The sequence below is a fragment of the Notechis scutatus genome, chromosome 3, assembly GCF_049901735.1.
Source record: "Notechis scutatus isolate UNSWTSFEM ecotype Mainland chromosome 3, rNotScu1.2, whole genome shotgun sequence".
NCBI classification, from domain to species: domain Eukaryota; kingdom Metazoa; phylum Chordata; class Lepidosauria; order Squamata; family Elapidae; genus Notechis; species Notechis scutatus.
This window is the reverse complement of record NC_142011.1, coordinates 38,657,087-38,679,526: the sequence shown is the minus strand read 5'-3', so window position 1 is coordinate 38,679,526 and position 22,440 is coordinate 38,657,087. Positions and strand designations below refer to the sequence as shown.

At 37.4% G+C, this 22,440-nt stretch overlaps 1 protein-coding gene across 4 annotated transcripts in view; it reads right to left on the bottom strand.

The window, feature by feature from the left end:
* The window catches only part of SYT6 (synaptotagmin 6), a 165,838-nt gene extending 152,620 nt beyond the window's left edge, over positions 1-13,218 (bottom strand). For all 4 annotated transcript variants that reach the window (XR_015748492.1, XR_015748493.1, XM_087959560.1 and 1 more), the window contains exon 1: positions 12,841-13,218. Coding sequence is in view for 2 of the 4 variants with exons in the window: in XM_087959560.1 (XP_087815686.1) it covers positions 12,841-12,985 (145 nt within the window). In the remaining 2 variants the exon portion in view is untranslated. The remainder of the gene's footprint in view (positions 1-12,840) is intronic.
* Positions 13,219-22,440: the final 9,222 nt, after the last annotated feature.

Genomic DNA, 22,440 nt, shown 5'->3' with positions numbered 1-22,440 from the left:
CCTTCTGATCTGCCTGTAGCTGGTATGCTTTGAAAGCAAAGAAAAAAGTGTATGCTTTTTAGGAAATCAGTTATTTTAAATATTACATTACACTTATAAAGAGTCCAAAGATGAATAAGCATCTGTTCTGATATCTCAAACACATTTTCCTACATGAATGAAAAAATACCATCTAGCCCCAGTAAATACTGATGTGTCCATGAAATGGCATAATTAAGCACACCGTGCTGATAAGATCACCAGGATGCATCTCTCATTTGTCTTTTTGGCAGCCTGACATCGGAGGTGTCTTGTTATTCCTGAAAGAGGCATCTTGGCAATCCATGCTCGATACTTCCTAGTGTTATTGGTCCCTCCGATTATCTGTCAGTGGGTGCCACAACATAGCAGCATGGATTTAACCCAGCACTGCTTGCTGAGCTAAATCCCAATGGATGCCCTTTGGTTTTTGTGTTTTAACGAACAGTAGACTGAATTTCTTCACCTGCATTGCAGCAATCATTTTAACATGTTTTCACTCTTATCTTTTCCTTGAATGGAATGATTCAAGTAAACACAGTTTGTGGTGTTTGATCTCTGGGCACCACGTTATCCTCTCGCTTCTTACTTTCTCTCACCTCCCCCAAACCTCTTAGAATAGGGCTAGGAAGACGGGGGAGGGGGGCAGAGGTTGGATTCTACTGGTTCGGACCGATTAGAGTGAACTGGTAGTTCCAGTGATCATTTGGGCCTGCCCACCAGCCCCTGCCCTTTTCCTGTGCTTTATTTCCTTGTTTTTGAGCACAGCTGATTCGCGCAGCAGAGAGGTTTGCCATGCATCAGCTGTTTTACACACCGGGGCTGCAGCATAAGTTAAGTATTATAGCTAAAAATTGTCTTTTCTAAATGCTGGGCATGCACACAAAGCATGCACTCACCAAACCAGTTGTTACACTGGTTGAATCGCACCACTGTGGAACCCTCAAGATGATGGATGAAAGTACATCAGCAAAGCCCCGCCCTTTTTAAATGTTCCATGTATGACACATGTAAAAATGAAGTGGCATCACAAAGTCACAATAGCCATCTTCACATTTTGAAGACCCTCAAGCAGAAACCTTTCTAGAGGTTTCCTCAGCTTTTCAGCTTGAGGGTTGCACTTGGCCTTTGAGTGTTGTCTTCCCATATCTGAGGGGAGGAGAGGGGAGACAAAGAAATGGATGGTGCCTGATCAACATTAACATTTAGTCAAATTGAATGTGAATTTAAGGGTTTAAGGAGAGTCACAACAATTATTTGCCATGTGCTACTTGGCAGAAACATTTGGAGAAGCTCTAGGAACCAAGGCCAAGGCCTGGAATGGCTGTGTGAAGCTTTGAGGCCTCAGGTAGAGCATCTCTGCTAGAAGAAAATACTCAAAGCCTATTAAGCTGTTGAATGCATACACTGAACTAGCCTTTTTGTATTTCCCTCCACCTTTGATTTGGGCATCAGGTAACACCCCAAAAGCTGTTCAATCAGGAACTGTTTGCCAGGGATGTGGATATCAAAAGAGATGATGGCCATGAAGATTACGCAACATAGGAAAAAAAAGGGAGCGGCAGCAATCACAGTCTCCTTATTGTCCCCTTCCCCCATGCAATCCTTCTGTTCAGTCAGCCCCCTCTCTATTTTTATGGTCTGTTTATGGCAGAGGTCTCCAAACTTGGCAACTTTAAGGCGTGTGGATTTCAACTCCCAGCATAGCTGGCTGGAGAATTCTGGGAGTTGAAGTCCACAAGTCTTAAAGTTGCCAAGTTTGGGGCCCCTGGTTTGGGGCCTAGATTTGCCTGCTCACAATCCTGCATCAACCAATTACTCCTGACATAACTATGCTATGCATTCTATAAGTCTTCTAATATTAAATGTCTATGAAGATTCTCAGTCATCCAGGTCATGTTGTCCCAAAGGTGCTTTTTCAAGAGGCAACCAGAAAGTCCAGTTGCCTCTTGAAAAAGCATCTTTGTGCTTCTAATACTAGCATTTCTATAGCTCATCAATTGTCATAATACCTTTCAATGGGTATGCCACAATTACAAAGAAGAGCCTATCCCAGAGCCAGATTTGAGTTACTGGATTCCATGTCCAGATATGGGCGCTTCCACCATGTGCCATACCACGAGAGAACCTGCTTATGTGGTTCATCTGCCATTGAAGATATTTCCCACATCTTGTTCAACTGCCAAATATATACAATATATAACTGCCATTAGGCTTAAATATTTATCATTTCTACTGGAAAGAACAGTCCATTGGGAATCAAACCACAGATTGTTATATTTCCTCCGGGCCTCTAATGTACACATCGTCCATAGGACTGCTAAGTTTATAATCAAGGCAGCGGTCCTAAGAACCCAATATATTGAACAAATTGGTGTATCCTGCAAGGGTGATCTATTATCTGATTTTTGACTCCCTGGTTTTCCACATATGTTTTTATTACTGTATTCTTATATATCTAACTTATCTGTATTTTGTCTTGTTATATATTTATGTTATGTTACTGATAAGGTCTTATGACTATTCAATAAACCTCTTACCAAATCAATTGTCATGCCCCTGTCGGAGTCTGAATCTGAGGAGAAAGCCGAACAGCTGACAGGGAGTGGAAGTGTGGCTCCGTTGGCTGTGGAGGAAACTGGGGAAGGGCAAAGTCCAGCAGGGCAGAGCAGGGGAGAGGTAGAACAAGGAAGAGGGAATTCAGAGGAAGACCCAAGCCCACCCCCTCTTCATCCTAGGGCACATAGGGAGGAATGGAAAAGAGAGCAATGTGGGTTGCATGGCTTATGGGGGAGGAAAGGGCCCTGCTTCCCTTCATTAGCTGCAGCTGGGAACACAGTTTATAAAAAAGGCAAGCTGCATGCACCAGGCTGTTGGGAGCAAACATGACTTTATCTTGTTTGTAGTGGCTTATCTGTATTCCTGCTTCTTCCCAACTGTGTGAGTTTTGCTGTGCTTTCAAGTCTGAAATTCTTGCTCTTGCCCTTCCAAACTAATTACTTCAGTTTGGCTTGTTTGGACTTTAAGTTACAGTTTGTGTTTACCTTGTTTTAGACTGAATTTTCTGCCGTTAATGGCTGTTCCTGGGAGAGTTTTTCTCCAGCCAGAAGGTAACCTGGACATTGGGAGCAAAGTTAGAGATAATAAAGGGGATTCTTATTCATTATCTGACTGTATTGCCTTTGTGCCACGCCCCGGGTCATCACATCTATATTGTAACTGATTGCAATTGCAATTTGCTTCTGTTGGTTTTCAACTCTGATATCATCTTAATATTGAACAATCTAGTCCTATAGCTGTAAATTTATAAATCTATAAATCCTCTTTCACTTATGTTTCTAATATATTTATCACATACAGTGTAGAAATGCACACAACAGAAAACTAAGAATTAATAAATATAAAAAATGAATAATCTAAGAAAATAGAGGTGGTGAATAGATAATAATTTTAATGGAAAAATCAATGGATAAAAATGGAAAATGCAAATGGTTAGACAAACACATTAACTGAGTATGGATGTCTAAAGAATTCAGTCTATGTGAATGTTGGCATAGAATGAATTGATTTCTTATTAATGTGTGAATTATAGAATTTTGCTATTCTCCTAAATTTGCATTTTTCCAAACATTACAAGTGTCATGGCTTTAAATTTGGAAATTATGTTTTAGAAATCTTTATTTAAATAAAAAAGTCATATTTAAATATTGATTTTGAGATTATTTTTCTCCAAATTATTTGACAATGAAAGAACAACTTTCGTATTTAAAAAAAGGAAATGAGAGAATGAGAGAGAAATATCTCAAATTTGTTTTAGTAGGAGCAGAAAGATGACTAGAATCATATAACAATGTTTCGTGCTTCACCAAATGTTCTTATTTGCATTTTAAAAAAACACTACATTTTGTCAAATTAGTAGTACAGTACTTCTTTCCGAAGGGACGTGGTGGCTTAGTGGCTAAGACACTGAGCTTGTCGATCAGAAAGGTTGGCAGTTCGGCAATTCTAATCCCTAGCACTGCGTAAAGGGGTGAGCTCCCATTACTTATCCCAGCTTCTGCCAACCTAGCAGTTCGAAAGCATGTAAAAAATGCAAGTAGAAAAATAGGGACCACCTTGGTGGGAAAGTAACAGCGTTCCATGCGCTTTCAGCATTTAGTCATGGCAGCCACATGACCACAGAGACGTCTTCGGACAGCGCTGGCTCTTCAGCTTTGTAATGGAGATGGGTACCGCCCCTTAGAGCTGGAAACGACTAGCACCTTTACCTTACTTCTTTCTGGAAATAAGACTGCATGTTGAAAACAGCAATTTGATACAACAGGGAGGAGGAGAGTGCCATTTAACAACCATACATTCACCAACACAACCATAAATTCATACCGACCCTTCCTGACCCTGAGACCAACCTTCAGTCACCTAATCCTAGCTTTTGTCCTTTCTCATGCAGAGCATTTTACCATATTCCAAGCTATCTGACTTGCTTTGCTCTAGTTTGCTTCACTTTCTGCTTTATTATGTTGGCAGTCAATGAAAACTTATGACTGAATGCCTGCCAGCTGTTCTGTGTGGTAAATTGCTGGTGGGAGATATGTGATGTGCAGGCTCAGATAACACAGGAAAGCATTAGACCTTCATGGAAGGAAGCCTCTTATCATCACAGCAAAGGTGCCAAGAAATTTCCATTGGTTGCATTAGGCTCATTATACAAATATTCTCATTCTGCCCTGCTGGCTCAGTTGTGCAGCCAGGCATTCTAAGAGCACCTGTGGGAGTCTCCCTGTGTTCTTCTTAGCCTGGGGCCAAATTATCAGCAACTGGAAAGAAGAAAATAGGCTAGCCGAATTATCCAACTGTATGTATCCACCTTTTTAGTTCATTGGCCCCTGGAGACTCAGGTGTATTTGCACTTCTGTTCAAAAGGATTTCTTTCTCTGTAAACGATGCATCAGAACATTTGGTAAGACAGGAATTATATATATTAGATAAGAAAGTCATCTTATATATATTTTTAGTTTATTTCTTTGTTAAGGAATAATGGAAACCAATGCTAGCAAATCATAAGTTATAATTCTTTATTTAATCCAAGCTTTATGTTTGGGGATAACTAACAGACATCTTTATAGAATATGAATTTATATACTTTTTACAAATAATTTCAAAGGTATATATTAGTAAACTTACAGTGAACATTTTAATATCTTTTAAAATATTAATATACAATATGTTGGTTAATATTTAGCAGGTTAACATTTGAACTATGAAACTCCTACCTCAATTGACATTCTATAAGCAATTAATAAAGGAATAATTGGGGGAAGGAATTTTATTTATAGTCCAGCTAGAAAAATTTTTTTAACATAGCATAGAACAGGGGTATCAAACTTGATTTCATTGAGGGCCACATCAGGGTTATGTTTGATCTTGGGGGGCTGGGGGCATGGCTGGGGTGGGCACAGCCAGCTCAATGTCATTTGTGTCGGTGGCACCTGTGGTGGCCTGGGCAGGGCTGGGGGGATCCATTGTCTCCAGTGGAGGAAGGTGAGACCAGGGAGAGGTCCAAACCCTTGTCCTCCAGAGAAGCCTCGTCGTCCCTCTCAGGCCACGTGGAGGACCCCAGATGGTGGTGCAGGCTGTCCTGAGCCCTAGGCAGCAGAGGGCACCAAGACTCCACAGCCCAGCCCAGCCCAGCCCAGCTTCCCTGAGGAAGCTACGCTTACCACCCCCTCAAGACTGCTGCTGCTGTTCTTGCTCTTCTTGGCTAGGTTGCTCATAGTGTGTGCGGGAAGGCAAAATGTGTGGGTCAGAGGGAGGCCCGCTCCTCTCCACACGAGCAGACCCAGCTTTATAACCAAAGCGATAGGATGGGAGACCACAAGGAGAGGTCAGGAGGAGAAGACAAGGGGATGGTGAAATGGCAGCAGGGCTGTTAAAGTGGTCATGTGCTAGGGCAGGATAGACCCTTCCTCCCACTCATTATAATCTTCCTTCCTTTTTTCTTTTTTCTTCTTTTTCCTTCCCTCTTCATTTTCCTTTCTTTCTTCTTCCTTTCCCTCTTTCCTTCCTTGCTCTCTTCCCATCTTCCCTTCTTTTTCTTTGTTTTCCTTGTTCCCTTTATCCTTTCCTGTCCATTCTTGGATGCTCAAATGCAAAAGGGGAAATGTTTCTCAATACCTCCTTGCCTTTTGATCAAATGCCACTTTTGCTAGTAGTTTGTTTTGCGAGCATGCTGCCAGCGAAAATGAAACTCTGGAGGGGCGTGTGCAGACTTCCCAAGCTCCATTTTTGGCTGTAACCGCCTCCTATATCACCCTGCCAACGCCCCTCCTGAGCTCCGTTTTCATCTGCAATGGCCTCCCACAGCACTCTTTGAACAAAAATGGCCACCACCAAGTTGTAAATCAGTGCCCAGCTGAGGCACCATGGGCCAGCTGTTCACTGTTTCCAGGACAGTCCCATGGGCCAGATCTAAGCATCCTGTGGCCGATCCAGCCTGTGGGTCTTCAGTTTAACCCCACTGGCATAGAACCTCATTTTATTTTTTGTAAACAGCCTGATATTATACAGGTAGAAACCATTACATGCTTAGCAATCATTCAAACCAACAGTAGTCCTCCTCAGGGCGACTTAAGATATGGGTTTGTAGTCAAATTATCGCTTTTTGGGTGTTCGGCAACTGACCCACAGTTGCTACTGTTTGCAACATCCCAGGGTCACATAACTGCAATTCACATTTTTTTGACCCAAACTGGCTTTTATTTCTGATTTATGGCAACAACAAAAAATACCTATTGTGAGCAATAGACTCACGTAACACCTGCTCCAATAAAGGTCATAAAATTGAATGCTGTCATGTGGTGACCATGATTACCATTTGTAACCTTCCCAGCCAACTTCTGATAAGCATTGTCAATAGGTGGAAACCAGATTCAATTAACAACATCATGGGAGTTTTCATTTAAAAACTCCCATGGTTTGCTTAACAACTGTGGCAAAAAAAAGGTTGCAAAATGAGGTGCAACTCACTTAACAACTGCATTGGTTAGAAAGGAAAATTTGGGAGTCAATTGTGATGTAAGTCAATATTACCTGTAGTGGGAAGGGTTCTAGGAGATACTTAGGGAGTGTATCCAAAGAGTCAATACTCCTAGCAGAGTCACCAAAGCCATGAAGGTCACCCCAGGGGCCCAGTTAAAGCAAGGAAGCACCTATGTTGGGCAGCAACAATATGAAAAGATGTTGGCTGAAGATAGTAAGTTTAGTGATGATGGCACAAACTGAGTTTTGTACTGCATGGAAAAAGGCAGTGATAAACTATTCCAGTGTTTTACAAAGAAAAGCATAGTGATAAACAATGTAAAGTGACTGAGAATATAATGCCAGATGATGGCACTCTCTGATCAGATGGCATTCAATGTGCTGCTGAGGAAGAAATCAGGATCTTTTTGAGTACAACAGTAATGGTGTTTATGAACAGCTAGATTAAAGATGCTGGGGGGGGGGGGCGTTGCTGGTGTTGCTATGCAGGAAAAGAAAACTACAAACCTGGAATTACATGGGAAAATGAAATTAAAGAAGTATGAATATGGGGAAATTCAACATAGTGAAAAGTCCAATCAATCTACTACACTTTGACACCTCGGGCTTCAGCAAATTGAAAGAGACCCTTTCATTCAGAAGATTATATGGATTGCTACTCAGAACATGAAAATAAAAAATGTAAAAAACAAAGAAGGAATAGCTTTGCTTTCATAGTCAGAAAGGATACAGCAGTGACAGTACTTGTGTACAATGCAGTCACTAACCGAATAATATTAATAAGACTTTACAATCATGGAGTCTTTAATATGATTATTCAAGATTACACTCCAACCACAGATTTTGTGGTGAAGCTCAATCTGCAATTGACAGAACATGCACCAAAATGTGCTACTTGTGATCAGAGATTGGAATGCCAAGGTTGGAAATATTAAGAAGGAATAGCTGCAGTCCATAATCGAGCTGTATGGTCTAGGAAGCAAAAATTCACCAGGAGAATGACATCAGTTTTTGCCAGTCCAGTTTCTTTTCATTGCTAACAAAGTATTCAAACAACAAAACCAATATCTATACACTAGTGAAATATGCAGAAATCTAATTGATTAAATTATTGGTATAAGGAGGTGGAAGAATTTAGTTATAACAGCAAAGGTGTGAGTAAAGATTGATTATAGAACAGATTACAAACTGCTTGTATGTGAGACAAATCAAGCTACAGCAGATGAACAAAGCCAACCAGTTTCAACAGCATGATCATTTTCATGGAGAATATCAGAAATCATTTTGAATTTCTGAACCTAATTTACAGGGTATGAGAATAACCTGGAATGAAATCAGAAAATTGTTAAGAATTAATGTAAAAAGATATTACCAAACAAAAAAAAACAGATTAAAGCAAACTGGATGATACAACAAGTTAATAAATTGCCCAAGAAAGGAAGAAAATGCAAGACCAAGAAAGACAAAAGTATAAGCAAACTTAATAAAGAATTTCAGAGAGCTATTAGAAGAGACAAAAATCAATACTGTATTAAAATGACACCTGTGAAGACATCAATGATTAAAACAGACATGGAAGAACAAGGAAAGTCTTTCAAAAGAATTTCAAACTCATAAAAAGATTCTAATTTTGAATTAGCATGTTAAACAGGTATTTATGCCAAGAAAAAAATGACTGAAAGAACTTATTGAAATGCTGCACAGTAGAGATATTACAAGATATTCCCATTTACAATAGAAGATAAAATTAGATCAACATTCTGGTCATTACCAAATTGGAAGCTATAAGAATTGATGGAATATCCATAGAAGAGTAAGCAATAGAAGAAGAATCAGTAATGGTGGCAGCCAAACTGGCAACAAATCTAGAAAGTGCTAGAACAGCCAATAGACTGGAAGAAGCAATCTGAATGCTTATATTAAAGAAAGGAAAATCAACAGAATGTGCTATCCTTAATTTTGCATACTAACAAAATAAACCAATGCAGATTAGAATCCCACAAGGAAAAGGAGGTGTCAAATGTCTATTGAGATGCTCAATTATCCAGGTCATTCAAACTGATATTGGAAAAGGAGAACAAACATTATCACTAATGCATACTAGATAATTAAGAATACTAAAGAACACCCAAAAGAAATCAATTTGTGCTATTTTGATTATAGAAAAATCTTTGATTGTGTCAATCATATCAAGCTGAGGAATGTGCTTAGGCAAATGGAAATCCCAGAACATCTTATTGTCCTCATTCAAAAGCTATGCACAAAATAGAAAACCACAGTTTGGAAGGAACATGGTGAAAGAGACTGGATCTAGATTGGCAAAGGAGTGAGACAAAACTGTACATTTTCTCCTTCTTTATTCAGTCTATATGCTGAATATACATCGAGGATTGGAAGATAAGCATAAATGGATGAGAGAGTAATAATATTCATGTTATTGCTTTTAATTAATTATTGAGCCCTACTTATTTTCAGTGGTTTCTGCCTGGTTCAATTCAGAATGATGTGTCTGGGTTCTGTCAATTAAAGAATGTCATCTTGTGAAACTCACACTTACTCTGTTGCAGTTCCTGCTCTGGTATGTTGGGGTTTTTGTTGATTTTATTTATTATTCACATTTTTGAACCGCTCATCTTCTTTAGAGTTCCAAGTCACCCAGAGTCATTTGGGAGTCAGGAGTCTTTAAAAAAAAATTGTGTGTGAGCCATGTAATACTGTTTCTTTTTATTATGGTCCATTGCATAGACAGACAGACAGATGTTCAAACTGGTTTTGGCATTTTTGTTGACCTATCAAATCCTTTCCAAGGACCTAGGATATGCAGATATGGATGTTTGATGGTGTTATAGATATCACTGGAGGATGTAAGCTGTTTCTATTAAAGCTGCTTTTTGCAATTGAATGAGGGTGAATTTGTCAATGCCAATCATGTTCAAGTGGTGCTCCAATTGTTTTGGGATTGCACCCAAGGCACCTATTACCATTGTACTACCTTTGCTTTCTTTTGCCACAGTTGTTCTATTCCTATTTGCAGGACTTTGTATTATGTTATCTTCTCCAGTTCTTTTTGTTCTGTTCTGCTGTCTCCAGTTACTGTGTGTCCACAATCCAAAGTTTTTTTGGGGTTTTTTTAATCAATAATTGTTACGCCTGGGGTGTTATGTGTTTGAATTCTAAAGTAAGATATTATTCTTATTATTTATATTGCTGGGCAGGGTGAATACTGAAGAACAGAACATGGAGAATGTAAGATTTAAGTCTTTCTGACTCAATTAGTGGTCTTAATTCCTAGCACTATCATGCATATAACATAAAATATTTGGGCCATTAGTATCTTTGGAGATTAGGATGATACCTTTCAACAATCCAGGCACCAGAGAATATTGCTGCATTTCAAGGTTTGAATGAAAGCAAGGCATTGAGGCAAATTCCGTTCGAAGGAGTTTATAAGCTTACAGGCATGAAAAAAAGTATGGAAGCCTTATCATTATCCAGTGATGCCACTGCAAATACAGTGGAGATACTGAACTGGACTCTAAAAATATGAGGTAATTCATTATGCAAATTCCAAATTTCTCCAAGGAAATTCAATTATTTTTAAGATCCTATGCCAATCTCCATACCACCCAGCTTTCACGAGTTTAATTCTCAGATAAATTATACATGACACAAGCATTTTTCATAGCAGAACTGGCTCCTCTCCAACTTATTGAGGCTCTGTAGCCCTTCTATAGTCTGCAAACACACACACACACACACACAAATTGAACTTGGTTCAGTTTATAATTCTTTGGGATAGAAAAGACTCTTCTCCAGAATATACTATAGAAGTGGTAAAGGCTCAGTGCATGGGAAAACTCAAGTACCAGTATTCAAGGCAGGTTGATATTCCTAGAAAGGGAATTATGAACTTCATTGTGACTACTAAATCACTAAACTATGCATGACTCATTTGATAGTTAGCTCGTCAAAATCAAGGCACTTTGTGATATGCTGGGAACATCAGAATGAATGCTTGCTGTACAGCAAAAACTATCTCCAGTATAAACCTCATCAATCGTATTATTCCTGCTGAAATCACACATCTGTCCTATCCTATCTAATCTAGGATCTGGCTTGAAATTTTATTGAGAAGAAGACTTTAAATGACCAGTTCTGAATAAAAAGTTTATGAACTTTTCCTTTTAAAAAAAACCTTTAGTGTGGAAATTTGTACAGAAAATACTTGTTATAGAAATGTCTTTTATTTTATACCATGGTATGACTATTCTAAATGCCACATTCACATTTATTATTACCTTACACAGTATGAAGCAGGGAGAAAAACAGTATCATTGAACTACAAACCTGTCACTAGAGAGTAAAATATAGCTTAAATGATCCTGAACACCTAGAGCCTGAGAAAGGTGTGAGCACACCTGTCTAAGAAATTAATCTTCATTCCTGGAATCATAGGAGCACAACTTCTAGTAAAACCTGGAGCCAATTTGTTCAGGACAGCTAGAATAAACCATAAAGCGGCATAAAGATTTGCAGTTCATGAAATCAACCTTGTTGCCCTCCAGTCTATTACAGCTGATTTTGAAACCAATTTTTCCTAAGGGCACATCAAAGGCAATTCCAACAAGAAACTCTGATTCAGATCTATATGGCGCTGCTGTGACAACAAATACTTCAACAGGCTAAACCCTCCCATCTATAGGTGGAAATGGCACTGAAATTTCATGGGATAAATGGGCACTAATAATCACTTTTATATACAATTTTCAAAACACAAACAAAAATGTTGCTTCAAGAACCGAAGGCAGCTCTTCCAGATGAAGTTAACTAATTCAGATTATAGTAACAGTTAGATTCCTTCAGGGAATGTCATAAACAGAGTGTGCTATGAAGGTATTAGCCTTTATGGTTTGTCTAAATACTCCATTCTTTAGATATGATGGCTAATAGCTTTTAATAGATATAGCTCCTATGTCATTCCATGTAACTTTAAAGCTATCCTAATAAGGTTTCTATATCTGGGGAACAACCATGCTAAGAATATAACAGTCTGGCATGGGAAGAAAAAGAAAGCCTTTCATTGTTTTAACTTGCCATGATGTTTGGAAAGTCAACTCATCTCCAATCTCACAGTTTAAAACTCGGGTGTTAATTAGTTTTTAGAAGCAATGCCACAGCACCTTCTTCTAAGTTCAGTTTAAGGGGTAAATTATATTTTTTCTTATTTAATTACAGGGAAATCAAATCATAGATCAATTATGTTGTTCCTGAGATATACATTTTAAATTTTTACTCTTTTCTTTTCCTTTTTCAATAGAACTGGCACTATAGCTACTGATAGAACTGGCACTATAGCTACTGATTTTCCCATCCTACTCCAGTTTTTTTTAAAAAAATATTACTTTATTCTTTGCAACAAAGGTCACATGGTGTTTTGCTTGGTTGCTTGCTTTTTGTTTGTTATGGTGCAGCTTTGATGCCAGAAAGAGTGTTTATTTCCCCAACATGATGGTTTGAATTCCTCCTCATATCACATACTCTTCCTTTCCCCTCCTTTCCCTGCATTACTTAGAGAACTTGTTTTCAACAGGTTTCTTCCAACTCCCTGGCAATACATCTCTGCAAGAAAAAAGCACCTGCCTGCTGGTATACCAAAAGCTGGTATAAAGTGGTAAACAGGACATTGGCATAAGGCTCACATTATTGGGGTGGAGGAGGAAAGCCTGTCTCAGATTTAAGTCAAAGAGATAAAAGCCCTTCCCTGTGGAACAGGGGGTACTGTACCTGGCTTTGGGCCATTCAGGTCGGGAAAGAGAAGAAATTCTTTGCAGGTTTCCAGGTCCAGCTGGGGCAGGTTCTTCTGGCGACATAGGTCAGTGACAATTCGTGCGGCTGTCTGACACTGGGTTTCCTGCTTAGCAGCACTCATTTCCAAACTGCATCTCCCTTTGCCTGCTCCCTGAGTGACTAGCAAAGATGACAGTGGGATGGCAGAATCACAGCAACAGGGTCACATATATCCCAGGATGCCACTAGCCTACTGGTGCCATTGCCGTGCCTGCCTATCCAGAGTCAACTCAAGGGATGCTGGCTTCGTCTGTGGCCAGGGATGCTGCCCAGTGCCTTCCGGCTGTCTTGTTGCATCCGAGAGCTGAGAGCCGTACTTACTGACAAGGCGTGTGCTGTACAAGTAATTCTCCTCCCCAGTTCAGTCTGATTTCCTCCCTGCATATTTCAGAGAAGCTTTTTTAACCCCTTTAGTGCTGTGTTTTTCAGGTAGGTAGTGGAGGAGGTACTTCCAGGGACCTGATGTAAAAGAAGTGCAGCTCTTTGAGGTAATGGGGAGGGTGGGTGGCACTGAAATCTTACAGCACAGCAGAACGGCTTGTCACAACACCGAGCTGAAGCAGAGCAATACCATTGGTTTCTACACTGGCTGCTTTCAGCACAAGGGAGAAAACAAGTTTTATTTATTGGCTTATTGCAGCCCTAAACACTCCAAACTGCATATTGTTAATAGGGTGCCAACCCTGTTTTGTGTTCAGTAATTAGATCATTGTTTTAATTTATAGTACCACTTCTGGGTTCCCACCATCAAAGCAGACTGTGCAACTAATCTACCCGTTGAGAAAGCACCAATTGTCAGGCATGAACAATGATCACATAATGGGCAATTAAAACAATACTCAGTAGAAATGAACTCGGGAGTAGGAGAAGAGGAGGAAGTCAATCTAACAAGGAATGTACAATGTGCCAAGGGGTTTATAGCTCTTTTTGTCACAGATCATAAAAAAGTGGGTGTTTGGAACAATGCCACGGCACTTACACTGTCACGTAATTACCTGTTAAAACAACTCTGTATAGAAGCAGTGCAAGACAAATTTCTGCAAATGATCCTGCACATTCAGTGTGTTACGTCCTAAAATAATAGCCTATTTTAATTCTAGATACATAGAATTCATGAATCCTTTTGTTCATCAAATAGAATCATGCACAGATGAACAAAGTTTGTTATGGCTGTCAATTCCATTTTATTTATTAGGGGAGGGGAACATGTCCTCTTTTCTTCTCTTATAGCTCATCTCCTAATTTGACATCCATGACAACATCATAGTAAAAGAACATTACTGCATTCCTATAATTCCATGCAATTTAAAAGCTTCTAGTATCATACAACTGTTTGTGTTGATGGGAATTTTAGAGTAAGAAAAACATTATAGCAAGGATCCTACATTGCAGATTTTTCAGTCTGGTGCTGGGCTGCAAATATGAGAGATGCTCCTATATTCCTAGATGTAGATGGGCTCTCTTCGCCTTTCTTAGCTCTGTCTTGAAGTGCGCATAGGGAGGATCATACTTTTGAACTTAACTCTTCCAATAGGAATGCATTCCTCAAATTTTGGTTGCTTATCTTCAAAAGAATATGCTGGCACTGGGTAAAGTGCAGAGAATGGAAAGCAGGACAACCAATGTTTTGAGCCCCTTCCTTTTGCACCCTCATTTCTTTTGGAAAAATGTTCCAAGTACTTAAGACTTTTTGCTTAGATGGAAAATGATTATCAAACCAAAGCACAACAGAAATGTGTGGACTTCTAAATCAGTTGATGAAAAGAGGATGGGAAGGAACTTTAGCTCTGCTTCTTACTAGAACTAGCCAGTCACTGAAAATGATTGGCTAAAGAATTAGGCAGCTAGCAAAAGCAAGAAAATCTTCACATATGATAGTATTTTAAGTCTTTCATGCCATGAGGTAGTTTTAAAAGGAGATGACAAGATTCATCAGAGATATAGTTATCTGTGGCTATTAGCCATAATAGCTAAATAAAGCCTTCATAGTCGAAGTATTGTAATGAATCCTGCTGATATGGATTTATTTATTTGACAATGTTTCTTTGTCATTTTAAGAGTCACCAATGATAAATATACTCATTGAAATATCTAAGTAGCCATCATGAAAAAGTAGATTTCTCTGAAAAGAGAAAAACTGATGCTTAAAACTCACATTTGAGGGTCTGGTGTTTTTGAAAGGAAACATATTTCCTTATATCAACCAATAGAGAGAAACAATACATTTTTTTCATCTCCACCTGCATGAAAGATAAAGAGGTTTGACCTAGGAGCTGCTTGGAGTCAAACCAGCACCAGGACACAGGAAAAAGTCCATGTGCACAATTTTCTAAATAAGAGTACAAATCATGATGTTGCTCAGTTTTAAAGACCAATCTACAATTCAGATTCAGATATGCTAGAGGCAATAGGAAAAATGTAATGGGAAATGAGTAAATGATCTTTATTCAGTGACCCAGACTGAATAAGAGCCATTAAATAAAACCTACAAATTAGAACTACAAGATAGAACACACAAAAAATACACAAGATAAAAGATTTGCAAACCTACTTGCACTATTTTGCTGTCAGCAACATACAAGTTTCACAAGCTGGGAAAGCAAACTTTGCAAAATTTAAATTGTTTCTCTTACTCAAGAACAGAGAGGACTCAGCCTTTGTGTAGAAAAAGTCAGCTGGCAAACTGTTCCTAATACAAATTAATTCTTCAGTGTATACATGATTTTTTAAAAAAAGTCAAATCTTCCAATTTATTATCACATTTCATGCCCAAATATATTTTATTTCTTTTTTTATGTTTTCCAATAAATTGAATAAATGAAGCCAAATGTCTAGGTATAGTGATACCAGTGAAGCCAACACATTAATATATCAATGTTACTGCTTCCTTAAGGTCTCCTTAACTCCATCACATATTTCCCCAACCCTGGGCAGGTAACACACAAAAACCAGGAAACAGCACATCTCCTTTAAGGTGTTATCAACAGAAACCGCATAAATGTCCATGCTGGATCTAAATATTGTACAACTCTGCATGGGTATCTGCATAGCAATTTTACCATGTAGGTTTTAAAATAAAAAGTTGCAAATATATTAAAAGCAGCACAGCTGCATGTGTCCACCTTAATAATACTAAATGATGATGGTGATGACGATGATGATGATATCTACAATTAGATTCACAGACTAAGATTGGTGGAAACTTAATAATTCAAGTCCTACACCAAACACCTAAGAATTATTAAGATAGTGTTTGAGAATGTATATAGTTACAAACAGGGTAGTTTTTGTAAAATTAGGGTGTTCAGGTCCAACTAATTCAATATTTTTAAATAGAAAAGTTCTTTAGATGTTGCTTCAAGGGCTCCAGTCATATTGATATAACAGCATGTTTCATTTTTTAAAAATGTTCAAGCTTGATCTGCAAGTTCTTGTAGTTTGTAATTTTTCCCTCTTGCTTTTCCTCAATCCTAGTACTATCTGATATAGCAACATCAACAAACCAGACTTTCTTCTTTTCAATTAGTGTTATATCACATATGTTATGAACAAAATGCCTGTCTGTTTAGATCTTAAAATCTGACAAGATCTTAACCCACTTATTTTACAAAACCTTCTCAACTTAATGGTCATTGTAGTTTTTGTTACATTCTGACAAAATTTCCAATGAATAATTCTTGCAATTCAATTTATAATATTATTAACATTCCAGTCATGCTATTGATATTTAGGAACCAACAATATCTTTTAAGCATATGCAAAAATATGGAAAGTACCGCAATGTGAATGCACACTTATCTGCAGCTCATAACCATCCTTGAGTCAGAAAGCAGAGATGGCATTTTTAGTGAGTCACAAATAGGTGTTAAATTTCCACTTATATATATTTCAAAACATCTAAAGCACTGCATATCCATTACATCTTTACATGGTATTAGGAGTGAATAGAATAGAATAGAATAGAATAGAATAGAATAGAATAGAATAGAATAGAATAGAATAGAATAGAATAGAATACTTTATTGGCCAAGCGTGATCGGACACACAAGGAATTTGTCTTGGTGTAAGTACTCTCAGTATACATACAGAAAAGATACATTCGTTAAGAATCAAGAATCATAATGTACAACACTTAATGATAGTCATAGGGTACAATCAACAATCAAATCATACTAGGAAACAGTCAAGTGGGAGGGGATGGGTGATAAGGAGTGGTGAGAAGATTAACAGTAATAGTAGTGTATACTTTGTAAATAGCTGAACAGTGTTGAGGGAATTATTTGTTTAGCAGATTGATGGCTTTCAGGAAAAAACTATTCTTGTGTCTAGTTGTTCTGGTGTGCAGTGCTCTATAGTGTCGTTTTGAGGGAAGGAGTTGAAACAGTTTATGTCTGGGATGTGAGGGCTCTGTAAATATTTTCACAGTCCTCTTTTTCACTCATGCAGTATACAGGTCCTCAATTGAAGGCAGATGCGTAGTAATTGTTTTTTCTGCAGTCCTAATTATCCTCTGAAGTCTGTGTCTTTCCTGTTGGGTTGCAGAACAAAACCAGACAGTTATAGAGGTGCAGATGAATTTTCTGGTAGTTGGCTGGTAAAGCTGATATTTGGAAAGTATTGCAACACATCTTTTTAAAAAAAGATATCTACTAGATATTAATTATGTGGCAAAGTATGAGGAAATTCTATTACTGAAAGTAATGAGATATTTGAAAAATGTAAAAGTTATCAGCAAGATAAAAAAGACTTTTAGAATGTTCCTCAGAGATATAAGAGCTAAAATTCAGTTTGCTATTGTGGGCATTAGGAAATTCTTGAATTAGAGAATAAATTGTTCTGAATAATTTGGATTATAGATAGTTATTAGAAAACCCTAAATTGGATAGAATTTTAAGAATATGTCCTTCAGGTAAACTGTATTTTACAGTTATGAAAAATATATGTACTAGGAGATTTCTGAAAACTGTAATAAGTATAAAGATGATGGAACATTGCAGAGAGAGTTCCAGTTCTCAAGTATCTCTTTCTCTTGCCAAATTTTATAACAAAACATAGTCTAGGTAATTGTTCAGTATATGTTATCTCCTGGTTTTCCTGCAAAGGAAAAACGTCATTGTAAAAAAGGAGTACAAAAAAAGAAGAGGAAAGATATACAGCTTATGACTTAATGTTGAAGGCATTATACACACACACACACACACACACACACACACACACACACACACACAGAGGGTGGGGAGAAAGAGAGGGAGGGAGGGAGGGAGGGAGGAGAGAGAGAGAGAGAGAGAGAGAGAGAGAGAGAGAGTTATAGATATGGTCAGAATTTTGCTGCAGTAAAGCAGCAGGTTACTTCTAAAAACAAAAGTGTGCAGTTATACCTTCCACACTTACAAATTTTCTTTCTTCAGTAACAAAATGATGTGTTGCATAGATATAGGGCTATTTAGGCTATTGAATTCAACTTCCTGCTCTATACAAGAATGCAAATTAGGATGAAAATTAAGATCTGGATTCCAGACAAACCTCTCCATTTGAATACATTCTATTCGGTGAAAGGGAGCCTATCACCTCTCTAGGTAACTGGTTCTGTTCTGAAACTGCTCTTGTTAGGAATTTTTCCCCCCCTAGTATTCAATCATAATGTTCCTTTCTATAATTTTAATCTCTATTCCTTGTCCTGGACTCTGGAATGAGAGAAAACAGATTTTCTCCTCCTTCTGCATGACATATTCTTAACTAGCATTTAAAGAATGCTATTATATCCCCCTTAAACCCCAATCTTTTTTAAGGCTAAACATATGCAGAAACTTCAATCCTTCTTCATAGGCATACCTTCTAAACTCCTAATCATCCTTGTTGGTCACATCAGAAACACTTCAGTTTTCTCTAAGTCTTGTGAGGCCATACAGCCTACACTTAGCTAAATTGCTAATCAGGATTTGAGATATTTTGTCAAATAGTTTGTTGAAATCAAAGTACATTCTTTATGGCCAGTAAGACATAAAAGTTAATGTAATGGACTAGAAAGTGGGAGACAGAGGACAATGAACCAGTGGAACAGCTTGTCTTCAGAAATTGTAGGAGCGTCCTCACTGGAGAGAAAAGAAACGACTGGACAGCCACCTTTCTGAAATGGCATAGGGACTGCTGCTTGAGCAGAGGGTTGGAATAGAAGACTTCCAAGGTTCCTTCCAGCTCTGTTCTGACTAAATGATGTGTTACTTCTTATATGTATGTAGTCCTCCCTTAGGGACAGAAACTATCTAGGTGACTTTTGGTGTCTCTCTCTTAGCCAACTTACTTCAGAGGGTTGTTGTTGGGAAAGTAGTAGGAAGGGCTCTTATATGTATTGCTTCAAGCTGGGCAAAATAATGGTGGGTTATCAAAAATAAATAAATAGCATGTCTGCAGCATTTCCTATTAAGAAAATCATTCAATTACTATATAAGATAAGATTACAATAGTTTTGCAAGATCCATCCTTCACAAATCCATGCTGAATTCTGGTAATTAGCACATTGTTTTAATAGTGCTTACAAATCTGCTCTCTCTCTCTCTCTAATCTTCTGTAGAATCTCATTAAGTATTGATATCAGTCAGATCAACTGGTCTATCAGTATGCTGGAACCTCCTTCTTTTTAAAGATGGGACATTTGTTTTCTTCCAGCCTTCTGGCATTTTACCAGTTCTCCAAGATTTCTCATAAATAATACAGAAGCATCTGGCTAGACCCTGAGGCAGTATCTTTAGTATCCAAGGATGAATTAGTTTTGTCCTGGTGATTTAGATACATTCAAAGTTAATGGATTTTTTTTTCTAAGCTTATTTCAGTCATACCTGACATTCGGTTACAATCATTTCTCAGATAGAAACATGATTCTGACAAAGGTTAATAAAAGGTTTGAAGTGTCCAACTTCAAAATAGGTAAGATTTTACATGGTATACTAGCAGGACTTACTTGAGTCTACCTGATTTAAGTTTGTGTACATCTTACCCATTTACTATTTTATTTTTAAAGAAAAACCTATAGCAGTGTTTCCTGTTCTGAGATATGAGATGTATCACATTTATGAGGAATACTTAGTTGTTCAAAAATGAAAATAACTTGCTCATTACTGACATTAATTAGAAAATATATAACTGGTGTTTAAATTATTTTAGAAATGAGTTTCCCAGACCAGGAATGTAGATAATGTCAATTCCCACTTAGAATAGTCTGGGAGATTAATACAAGTTTATTCTTACCCCATGGAAAAATTTGTCATCTTTTATTTTAATTTTACAAAATGTTTTTAAAAGTAGAAAAACCAATATAAACTAATATATAATAAGAAAGAAAAAGAAATCAGAGAGAAAACTAAAAGTGCAAAATCGTTAAAATAAAATAGAAAAGAAAAAATGATGAAAGAAGTGTCTTTCAATCTTCTGTACAACAGTTGTAAGTACAGTTATAAATTTCTCTCTTTCTCTAAAGTTGCAACATCTCTCTTGTTTCTAAAATCTATCCCATTTAATCATCAAAACCATAAACTGCTCTGTGGAAAACATTAGAAAATGCCAAATTTTAATCCCAGAGGATATGACACAGCATTAGCTTTGACTGTCAGAGGCTATCAAGCATTGTAAAAGGCTTTATGTTCAGGTGTTCTAATAGAGATTAGGTTCTAACCAGCTATGTTGAATTACTGGGAAGTGTCAGACTAGTTCGCACTTGCCTAAGGGAATGTAACAGCAAGAGACCACTCTATGCAATGAATCAGAAATATCGAGGTTTTAAGCAGTTAATGACCATGGAAAGAAAGTCTAGTTAACCAGACTGCATGGGGAGGATGGTGATTTTCAAAGTCCACTTAGGACAGACCTATCAAAGAAATGCAATAGGGTTTAGTGGAAGCCAAAGGCAGGTGTCCCTCCTAAGAGATCCAGTTATGGATAATGAGTGCTAGCTGTTGAATGACTAAGACTAATGGGAGCAGTTTTCTGGAAGAAGGCAGTAGGACTTGATTTCAAGGAGATTAAGTCCTTTGTTGGCCTGTAGGGCATCCAACCCCACAAAATATTTAGCCAGCTCCCACATAACCTTAGCGGTTCATTGATGAACTAGAACAGGGGTGTCCAACCTTGGCAACTTTAAGACTTGTGGACTTCAACTCCCAGAATTCCTCAGCCAGCTTTGCTGGCTGAGGAATTCTGGGAGTTGAAGTCCACAAGTCTTAAAGTTGCCAAGGTTGGACACCCCTGAACTAGAACTTACTGTTGTAAACCAAAGTAGGAAGGAAGGTAGTGGAAGCTTAGTTTCCTTGGAAAGCAGCTTGGAAAGAGAATGACACTACCCTCCTGCAACTAGAATTTGTCACTCTGCAAACCTGTGAAACTATAAATGATTGTTTTAAGTTAAAAAAAATTGAATATCAGACACAACAAATATTTATTGGTTTTAGGTTGGATTTCTTTTTAATCAAAAAATTGTAAATTAAACATTTAAATCCTTCCACATTATTGAAAGAATTGTAGCTATTTTCCCCATGCTATAACAGTCTATTCTATTCATATAATAGATTTAATAGTTTGGAGTTTGCTTTTTTATGAATTTAGCCATGTTACATTAAATCCAGGATATCTGCAAGCACATGGGTTAATCAAGTAAACATTACTACAAGTATGTTACACAAAACTAAAGAGAGAGGAAAAAATATTTGTTTAACAGTGTTGAATAACTAATAATAAGTTCCCTGCCTTACAGTGTTACTTTTCAGTAGAACATGTCATATTAGATTGTCCACAGTTGTCCGGGTCATACTGAGATGAACCAGTTAAACTATAAAATGCCATGTAAGAAGAAAATGTTGGGTGACAAGGGAGCAAAATTGTTATCATGGTTGAATATCAATGACAAAATGAAAGCATTTAAAGTCAAATGTTAGAATAAGGAAGCAAAGAGAAATGTATGTGCATGCGTGCGTGCACTGGATTCTTAAACTTTAAGTGTGATAATTGGATTTTATGTATTAGATATTGAAGGAAATTGCAATTCATGTAACATTAAATTCAAAGAATCATCTGGTCACTAGCCCTGCCATCAGATTTGGAGAATTTTGACGAACAGCAAGGAGACTTGTAACAAAAATGAAACACTGATTTAAGAAGCTCCACAAGTAAAAGAGTACAAACAAAATTACTAGATGTACTATTGATGAGCAATAATCATGGGTTTTGTTTTCAAAAGTTATTATTTGAAAAAGAAAAGATGATGATTTAAGTTTTACTCTTTCTTTAAAGACCTGAAATTCTGGGTTAAAACAGGATCAGATGGAAATGAACTATATATTTTTTTTTTAAAACAAGTTTTATTAATTTTCAAAACACACAAATCATCATTATCCATTACATGTTTAAACCTTTTTCCATTATAAATTTAACAAGTCAGATAAACTATAATTCTGTTTTAAACCATTTCCATATAAACATACAAAAACCTCTTGTCCAATTTCTCTTTACTTCTCTTTACTCTTATTCAATTTCATTATTATTATTTCA